At 52.9% G+C, this 9,869-nt stretch overlaps 1 protein-coding gene across 1 annotated transcript in view; it reads right to left on the reverse strand.

The window, feature by feature from the left end:
- Positions 1–213: 213 nt before the first annotated feature.
- CCNK (cyclin K) overlaps positions 214–9,869 on the reverse strand; it is a 22,702-nt gene continuing 13,046 nt past the window's right edge. Inside the window, 6 exon segments of the mRNA XM_011375254.2 lie at positions 214–1,174; positions 1,176–1,542; positions 4,430–4,501; positions 7,206–7,239; positions 7,883–8,151; positions 8,440–8,609. Of these exon segments, the coding sequence (XP_011373556.1) occupies positions 937–1,174; positions 1,176–1,542; positions 4,430–4,501; positions 7,206–7,239; positions 7,883–8,151; positions 8,440–8,609 (1,150 nt within the window). The 3' untranslated portion in view covers positions 214–936.

The following is a 9,869-nucleotide window of genomic DNA, read 5'->3' on the forward strand; positions in this document are numbered from 1 at the left end:
GTCCCTCTAAAGAAAGCCAATGCACGCATAGGGCATGGGAGACGTGCGCATGCGTGTGTATGTGTGCACGCGTGCGTGTATGCGTGGTCTGGCTGGCAGCGAGACTGCCCGGAGGGCTCTCCTTGCCCCCGCGGGGTCCTGAACGAGATCTGCTTCCAGACCCCACACCCAGAGGCCTCAGGCCGCGAGCCCCACCTTCGGCTGGCCGTAACAAAGGTTTCAGAGCTGACTTTATTTGGATAACTGACAGGAGTCTTGTTTGTAACCAAGGTGAAATTCACAGTTTGTTACAGTCACACTTAAAAAATATCTCTCTATACAGAAATCTGCAGATCGATGTAAACAGACATGACTTTCCAAGTATATTTTCCCCCTTCTCCCTGGAGGAAAGAAAAAAAAGCCACCCAACCAGGTAACCCCTTCAAAATAACTTTAATACAAAGAACGTAAATATCTAAATCAAAACAGTGGTTCTTCTGACCTACTGGGTGTCATGGGAGAGAACATCACAGAATGGAAGCGATGACAACAGCCTGACTTCAGGTGGAACTGGACTATTTAAAATGGAGTATCCAGGAAAAATAGGCACTGATTTCTAGAAGAAAATTCACTCCTTACTGAGCTATTTATTGAGCCAATATGGCTGGTGAACATTTTCACTAGTAGAGTCACCCAGTGCAGGACTCAGCCAGCATCAGCTGACACCAAACACACAGTGAATGGCAGCCGGCACTGCCTGGGCCACACTGGAAGCCGCTGTCCCTGTTCTTCAGGTGTGGGGGGCCATCCCGATTTCACGGCCCAATCCGTTTCTTCCCATACTGCCACCATCTAGCATCATACAAGGTGCCCTGCTGCTTACCCACTTTAACTATTCTTCGAGGTGATTAGAAAAACTTTTGTTAAAAAAAAAGCGGGGGGGGGAACGGCATCAGGTTATCTCATCCAGGCTGCCCGCCCCAGCCCCCCAACTGGAGGCATGCCGGGTGGGGGGATGGGTGGGGGCACGGGTGGCTGTCCTCCAGGGGGCACAGATGGAGGTGGGTAGCTAGCCGGTGGCAGGCCCAGGCCTGGGGGAGGGTGAGGTGGGACTGCGTGGGTAGGGGGCAGGCGTGGGGGTGGGGGTGGGAAGTTGGGGTTGTAGGTGGGTGGAGGCTTCTGCCCCCCGGATATGAAGTGGGATGGAGGGTGGTGGGAAGGAGCTGGGGAGGGGGCACTGGTGTTGGGGTGGGTTGGGGGGGTAGGGGAGGTGGGCTGGTGGGCCGTAGGCTGGGGGCAGCGTGCCGTAGGAGGGGCCGTCCGTCTTCATCATGGACTGCAGGCTCTGGTAGCCCTCTCCGGACATGTAGGAGCTGCTGGTGGACATCCCGGTTATGTAGCTTGAGGGCGGTGGCGGCGGTGGCCGGTGTGGCAGCGGCGGTGGCTGGTGCACGGGGGCCGGGTGGGCCGGAGGGGGAATTTGGACCTTGGGGAGGTCACTGGCATCCACAGGGCCTGGTGGCTCGGCCTCGCCCAAGGCAGCTGAGAGGGGAGGCTTCCGGTCTGCAGGGGAGGGATGGGTCAGGGCCCAGTCTGGGCTGCCCATGGCACCCGGGGCTGCAGGCATAGGGGCTGCTCGCCAACTGCCTCGGGGCCAGAGCTCCACAGCGGTTCACGGCCGCCCCCCACGCGCCCGGCCATGTTACAGCGCTGCTGGGCTGGTGCCGTCTCCTCATTCACAGAGGAGCAGGGAGCAGCTGTTGCCTTTGTGGCCATCAAGCACGGCCTGTGCCTGCATCTCGATGCCATCAGCTCATTCCCTACCCGTCACGCAGGGCTCCCCACCACCTCCAGCTACCTGGGGTCTCTCTTGCTCCCTCGGCCCTAACCGCACCGGCCCAGGCAGTAGTGGCCACACATGGAGCCCCCTCTTCCAGGTACAAACACGTGCAGGGCCCTAACCACACCGGCCCAGGCAGTAGTGGCCACACATGGAGCCTCCTCTTCCTGGTACAAACACGTGCAGAGCCCCTCCTTTCTGCGTGTCTCTGCCTCTGGAGGCTGAGCCAGGGCCAGGGCACATTACTGTCTACAGCACTGGCACTCAGCACAAAGCATGAGTCAGTCAAATGAACGAAGTGGCATTTAAAAAAATAACACAAGTTGCTGACACTTGCAATAGAACCATAAAAGCGGCAACTGTGACTGTGCCACAAAGAGAAGTGAGGGCAGATCCCAGCGTGCACCCTCAGAAATCTGCACCGTCAGGGCGAGCGTGAGCACGTGCCTTGTGGTGGGGCAGGCAGCACCTAGTGTCACTTATTCCAGAGAGCCACCTGTACCTGCTCCCGCGGGGCTTTGCCGCCACAGCCCTCACACTCCCTGTCTTCCAGAGCCACCCCTCGCACGATGACTCCCCCTCCTCATTCACGGTCAGGTGCCTGGGAAATGACACCTGACCACCTCGCCAGGGGTGGCCAAACACGAGAAGGTGTGTCTTTTCCCAAGGCAGCCCAGAAGTCAAAGACAAACCACAGGAGCAAGATTTCTTGCTCCAGAGAACACAGAAAAGGAGAAGCCAAAACCATGAGGACGGTTTCTGGTCCTCTGGCAGCTTCTCTCGTGTGCTCCCGGAAGGCCGCACAGTCCTGATCGTGCGGACACAGACCGCACCATGCCCAGGAATGCACTGGGCAATGGCGGGGCACGGGCACCAGCACCAGCCGCGAGGCCACTGCTGTCCATCCACACGGCACTGCGGTGCCTGCTGTTCCCTCACTGTTGTCGCAAAGTGAGTGAGAGCAGAATTTCACATCAGCGAGGACATCTTTCAGCAACAGACGTGTCCCTGGGGCCCACTGGTGCTAAGCAGCACCATCAGGTCAGACTTGCCTGTGGAGACTACGTGTGGCTCCCGGCAGGGCCAGGGGCCCTGCGGCTCTAGAAGTTGACTATGGCACACAAAGTATGAGCTCAAGCCTGTGCCGAAAAGCAGCTCGAATCCTCCACGTGTCACTCCATGGCCACCTGAGTCCACAAACACGCTCCTCTACCCTTAACAAATCACCTCTGGTAAGGTGCAACTCTGCTACCTCAAGTCATCAGCGCACGTGCCGTGCCCTGCCCTGTGACTTCACCTGGGATAAAAGTGAGTTCTCAGCACGTGTGCGCCCTCTCTTCATACTCACTGCTGACACCGACTGCCACAAGCTGCCCTCGGAACACTCCTTGTGACTTCATGTCCCTTCCGGCCTCTTGTGCTGCACGAGAACTGGGCTCCGCTCCCCCCGTGAGCCTTCCTTCCATCTCCCTACCCCCACGCACATCCACAAAATAGCGATGGGGTCACGGGAGTGACCCACTGCCCCCTTCCCCCAGCTCCATTTTTAGAGGCACCGTGGCCGCCAGGCTCCGCCCCCTCCCCCACTATGGCTCTTCTAGTGGCATGGCTGGCTTGTGGGTCCCAGGCCAGCTGCCCGCATGGGGGCTCCCTGCACCGAGGTGCCCCTGCCTCCCAGCAGCACCTCTGTCACTGTCTCTCACTGCCCTGGGCTCTGCACCTGCCAGGAGATGCTCTGTAAACACTGAGTGAGCAACTGCAGGCAGCTAAGCCAGCGGCATGCTGAACTGGGGGCTGTGGGGTTCGTCCCAAAGTGGAAAACGACCGTCTGCTCTCCCCAAACGTAGGCACTACGTGACCGAGTGTAATCAGAGAAACGCAAACAGCAGCGCGTCTGCTACGGGCACACAGCTCCGGGAGCCCGAGGTTACACACAGCCGCTACCCGGCGCTCAGTGCGGCCGCTGAGAGGACCTGCACCGACAGAGGTCCAGGGAAATCTCTGGAATATCGCCCTTTAGAGAACACACAACTTCCTGCCTTTTCTAGTTGAATGCTTCATCTTCCAAAATATTGCCACAGGTAAAGAATACCTGACAACTTTTGTCCTCTATTTTTAATGATGCCCAAGAAGCTTCCCCATTAGTTCACTGTGTACCTTTTGAGAACTTTTCACTTTTAAATTTATTCTCCATGTGGCCCAGTGAACAACTGCTTATTTTTCAAAGCGGACCGAGAGGATCTCCTGTGGACAGGAGGCGGGTGCAAGAGCCGGGGCCTGAACGCTGCAGCAGGCCGGCCGGATGCGGATGCGCGTGCACACTCACGCGGCAGGCCTCTGCTTGCTTAGAACTGATTCTACGCTCATCTTTCCTGGGAAGTTCAATATTTCTGGATGTGGGAGTCAAATAAATATTCAGATATATCGAGAACTTACGACACCCTCAAAATATGTGGTTTGTGAGATACAGTTTTCGAAAGATCCTTGGTCACTACTATCTTTTAAATCTTGGCTACAAAGTCTCCCTTCCATACACAGGTGTTCCCCAGGACCGCCCAGAAAGGCAGGGAGAGAAGGTGGCGGTCCCAGCAGCTTCCAGCAGACACTTACCTGGTGGTGGGTGGGCAGGAGGCAATGGAGGGTGAGTGGTCTCAATTTTGGGGATCTTAGGTGGTGGTGGGTCTACAAAGAAAAGGTAGATTAAAAAGCACTCAGACCTCTTCATGTGAATAAACGTATCATAGAGGAAAAAAATGTAATGTTTAGGGCTCTTGGGGAAAAAGAACAGACGTGACCTGCGCCTTAAGGAGCGTGAGGGAGGCCTCAGCTAAGCTGTCACGTGCTAATCCTTTTAAACGAATAAAATGAACGAAGCAGATACACCTGTCCTGCCACCCTGCCTCCGAGAACAAGACCGACCCTCGGCTTCTTACAGTCGGCCCCCTTCTGACACGCACCGATTTCCTTGCCGACTGGTAAGACAAATCCTTCCAACGACCTGAGCGCAGCGGAGAACAGCCTCAGTGACCCAGTGTGACCTATCGGGAGTCCCCATGCTACACAGAAGAAAAAAGGCCCCGCATGTTCACAGGAGCAACCTCTCCCTTTTACTTCTCATTGAGGCACATTTTCAGTTTATTCTGTGTCACAAACACTCCCCGTGGCATGTCAGCAGCAGCACATTAACTGCGCCAGGAGAGCCGAGTAGGTGTGCGAGCCAACCCTAAAGCAAAGTAGCCGGGGCCACTCGGGCAGAGGACACAGCCCATCCTTCAAGGTCGAGTGGCTGCATGTGACCCTTATCCACAGTGGCAATGCTAAGTTGCCCACAGAGGCTACACCAAGTTCAACATCTTCTGTTTACAAAGGTAGAGAGTGTGCACACGTGCTCAAAAAAACCTCCATCTTTTTGTTTGCATGTTTTAGCCTTTTCTTCTTCAAACTCACTTTACCCTAGCTTGTACTCCAGTCCGATTCTGTTCTGGTGTTGCTGACCACTTTTTGGGTTTTCTCTGCCTCAAACAGGCTGGATTCAAGGTCTGGGGACATCTCTCTATCATCTTCCTCAGAGACCAAGCCCCTTCTCGCTGGGCGGATGAACTGTGAATCTACGTGCCTAGCTTCTTTTTCTCCTCTAAAACTGGGGGCCTGATGTTTGGGCCCCAGCCCTAGACCCAGCAGCCGGCAGCTCACAGGCAACTTTTCCCCTCCATCTCTTGTAACCACTGTCCCTCTCACCTCAGGCGCCTCCCTCCCACCCCCTGCCCACAGCCAGCCAAGCTACAGGGATCTAACAGTGCTGTCCAACGGAAATACACGGAAAACTGCACACGTAATTTTAAATTTGCTAGTAGCCATGTCAAAAAAGGGTAAATATTTTACTTAACCCAATATATAAAACAATTCGACCATTTCAATGTGTAACCTGTAAAATTCACTAATAAGTTTCTTTACATTCCTTTTTCTTACTCACTCTTGGAAATCTGGAGTGTATTCTGCACTTAGGACACAGGGCCACCAGCGTGGGCTGCACTCCGGGTGCTCAGCAGCCCCTGTGGCTAGTGGCCCACACTACACCCCCTGCCTCCAGGCTGTATGCGACCCCCGCTCCTGGTCCATGGCTGACACTCTGACTCCGCCCTCCCAGGCCTCACTCCCGCGCAGCAAGCGTCTCCCCATTCCCAGCCCTGTGCTGTCGCTGCTGCCGGGCGGCCCTCACATGGACGTGGCCTGGGCCGCGCTCCTGCCCAACACCATCCCGTGGCGCCACTGCCTGCGCCAAGACCCATTCCTCCAGGTCGACGCCATCGTCAGCTCCCACCCGCGCTTCTGTCCTCTCAAAAGCGACTCCCTTTCAGTCCTTCGCCTTCCAGGGAGGCTGCTCTCTCCATTTCCTCCCAATTCCTCGGCTTACCCACCTCCTTCCACCTAAAGGCCCCACGCCCTCGGCGCCAGTCCCCCTCCACTGGCTGTTCCGACTTCTCACAGACGCGGCACGTCCGCTCAGCGTGACTGCACACCACACGGCAAAGGCGCAGCACACTCTTTTGTGCTCACACTTTGTGCTCACTCGGAGCTAAAAAAAATTTACCTCTACTGAACGCATCAGTCCTGAGAAAAATTGTAGCTTTACTGTAACTTGAAGATCTCAACAACAGTTCAACAAATAATTCACTGATCCTACCCTGGAACTAACGGAAACAGAGATGAGTAAACACAGTCTGCCTTCAAAGAGCTCGGTTCAACTGGGCCAGCTGGGCTGACACAGAGACAAAACGCTTCCTGCTTTCTCTTCTGTATCTTTCAGATTTTGCTTATTCTGTTTGTTTCTAACTTCGGGCCCTACTCCACATCTAGATCTAGATCCACATAGAAAGGACCCTGAGAGGGGCCTGGCTTGCATAAGCAGCTGGGCTGGGCCAGGACACATGCTGTGGGCACCATTGCCGGCCAGCACGCCTGCCCTCCCCCCACGACACTCTGCTGCCTGCTGTTCAGCTACGGGGACGCCCAGGGCCCTTTACTCTCTTACTGTGGTGCCTTTAGCTGATCCCTAAAAATATAAATGCTACCGTGACAGTTCGCCTACATTCATAATTACATTTTTATGCATGTTACTGAACACACTGTTATTGCCACTAACGTCTTTTGAGACCTTTGGTCAGAATATAACCTAAAAATATAGAGTCAGGAGATAAACAGAAGACAATACACTTTTTCTGGCAGGCAGGGCCAAGTTTTTGATGGGTGCTAAGGTTAAATTTTAAGGACAATCTCAACCTGAAAGGAAACAATGCCGACCAAGAATTTAAAGTTTTGATAAGCAAATAAAACCAAAAAAAACCCAAAACAAAAAAACCAAACCCACATTAGAACAGGAAATTACCTGCTGCTTTGTTCTCTTCTTTGGGAGAAACCACCTGTTAACAAAAGAAATCACAACTGTTACCCAAGACCCAGGGAACGGTGAGGAAACACTGACGGTCCAGGTACTAGCAGAACTACAAGGACAGAAGGTGGCTGTGGACCAAACCTAACGTCGGCTTGAATGGGCAGGGCCAACCTGGCATGTTCAGAGCACTATTTCTGCTTTTTCCCTCTTCCTCTTTTCCAAATCACACAGAAATACTAATATTTCTCAAGAGTGAGTTCCAAGTGACACTAGATTCCAGGCCCTAAATTTGATGAGTGCTGCTTGCTGATGCTACCCTGGGGAGAAACGTTACAAATACCCAGTGTCACTTAAAGAACCAGACACTACAGAGCCAGAGGGAGCTGGAGACGCCTATTCCAGCAGGGTATAGACGTGGCTACGCTGCCCGGAAGGATCCAGGCCCTGTCGGGGACGACAAAGGCAGCAGCGGCCAGAGGAGGACAGAGCCTTCCTGGCTCCCGGAGCCACCTCTCTGACCACATCAGTTTGCAGGCTTCCTATGGGCAAGATCAAGTGAGTCACCACCCTGTGCCTTCGGTGCTCTGTGTGGTCCCTTAAAACGGAACATGTGCAGGTTGGGTGCTGCCGCCAGGACAGCCGCCGTGCCCCAGGCCACTCTGGCCACTCACCGCGGCCCGTTTCACCTGGCGGGGAGGACTGGGCTGCGGGGATGGTTTCTTGGGCTGCTGCGCTGGTGGCGGCGGTGGCTGCGCTGACTGCTGTGAATCCTTCTGCGGGGCCTGGGGCGGTTCAGAGCCTTGAGATGGCTGTGGCTGTGGCACTTGTGGCACTTGAGGTGTGGGGTGGAGAGACGGGGGCTGCTGCAGCTGATGAGGCGTGTGATGAGGCATCTGTTGTTTTCCTTGTGAGTAAAGATCCAGGATTTGGTGGCAGATGTCTAAATGATAGGCAACAACTACATTTACCACAAATTGATATTTTTGAATGAAATTTTACCTAGGGAAAAAAATCGGCCCATTTTCCTTTGAGCCACGATTCCCTGACATGGACCGATACGCAGGAATCGTATTTGTAATTCAGCCAGCATTTTCAGGTCACCGAAACTGGACAGCGTGGACACTATGTTAGAGAATTTAACTGACGACACTTCTAACAGCGTACGTAAGCCTATCTGGGAAACTCCATTCTTGGGACTCAAGGTTCACCCGCACGGAGCGCTTAGTACCTTCCAAAACATCCACAGGGACATCCTGCACAAACTGCTCCCACCATCTCCGATACATGGGTTTAGAGGTCCATTCTTGTATTTCAAATTTGCATAAACGTCCTGCGAGATACATCACTGCCACTGCTATGATCTCTGGTTCCCACTGCAGTGACAAAGTCGTGCAGAGACTAGTTCAAAGAGAAAAAGAGGTGACTTGACTTAAATGAGCCAACATTTATGATTAACCCAATAAGGAAATTAGATACCATATCTAAATGCCGAATTGCTTATTCTTCTCTAAACATGATTAAAGTATTACGAATAAGAGCAAGTTTTCAGTCTTCTAAAGGCATCAAAATACATTACTTTAACCATAGTTACTAATTTGTCTGCTCCTTAAAGAATCAGAATTCCGGCAGATTCAAACACTGCCACGTCTCAAAGGCCAATGAAAATGGTTTGTGTTCTCCCAACCGCGGAAACGCCAATCCCTGAACCGTCTCTAATGACAGCAACCCCACTGTTCTCCGAGTGGCAGCCTGGTGGGTCCCTGGGCTCTAGAACCTCACGGCTCTGAAACGGGGACAAGGGGGTAGACGCGAACGGGCTCTAAGTATTTATCTGTCAAAATTCTCTGGTGTATTGTTTTGGACTTATGTTTCGAGCTGGTGATAAGACTTCAGCATTCTGTACCACTGTGACGTGGCAGGGCAGTCCTCTGCTGGGAGCAGACGACCTGGCCTTCAGCCCAGCTCTGCCATTAACTGGCTCTTCAAGCTGCGGCAAGTCAGTTTCCTCGATACAAAATAAGGGGCTTGGATAAAATGACATATACGGTCCCTGCCTATTCTAAAATCCTATAATTAAGTCAACATTTGAGCACACGTACCTGTCATTTACAAATGTCCATGCCATTTGTACCAACTTTTGAATTTTGTTTTTATCACCTAGAAATGGGGAGAAAGAGGTAAATTAATAATAATAGGGGGAGAAAAAAGCAGCACAAGAAGCAACAAGTACGTATTTAAAGGCCAGTGTGCCCTGAGCACCATTCTGGTACTCAGCAAAGCGCTGCAGCCCAGGAAACAGGTTAAACGAGGGGGTCCAGGCTCAGCTCTCTTCTACCCACGTGACCCCCGCTGAGCCACCATTTATGGGAAACCTGGCTCCAAGGCTGATTCTATTAGGCTATTCAAAAAGTTCTGACTCATTTTCCTGCCCATATCACTTGGCAACTGGAGAACAGAATCTGTTTACACACAAAGAAGCAGTACCGACAGCCACCATACTGACGTATCTGAGCGAGCCACGGCCGGGCACTGAATTTTCGCACTGAATTTTCGCACGGAACTCTCTAATTCCCTCTTTGGAGAGGCATAATTCAGTGTCATCAAACTATTATAAAGACTCGACTTCAGAATGACAAAAGTCTTTTAATAACTTTTCTT

The sequence above is a fragment of the Pteropus vampyrus genome, unplaced genomic scaffold (assembly GCF_000151845.1).
Source record: "Pteropus vampyrus isolate Shadow unplaced genomic scaffold, Pvam_2.0 Scaffold268, whole genome shotgun sequence".
NCBI classification, from domain to species: domain Eukaryota; kingdom Metazoa; phylum Chordata; class Mammalia; order Chiroptera; family Pteropodidae; genus Pteropus; species Pteropus vampyrus.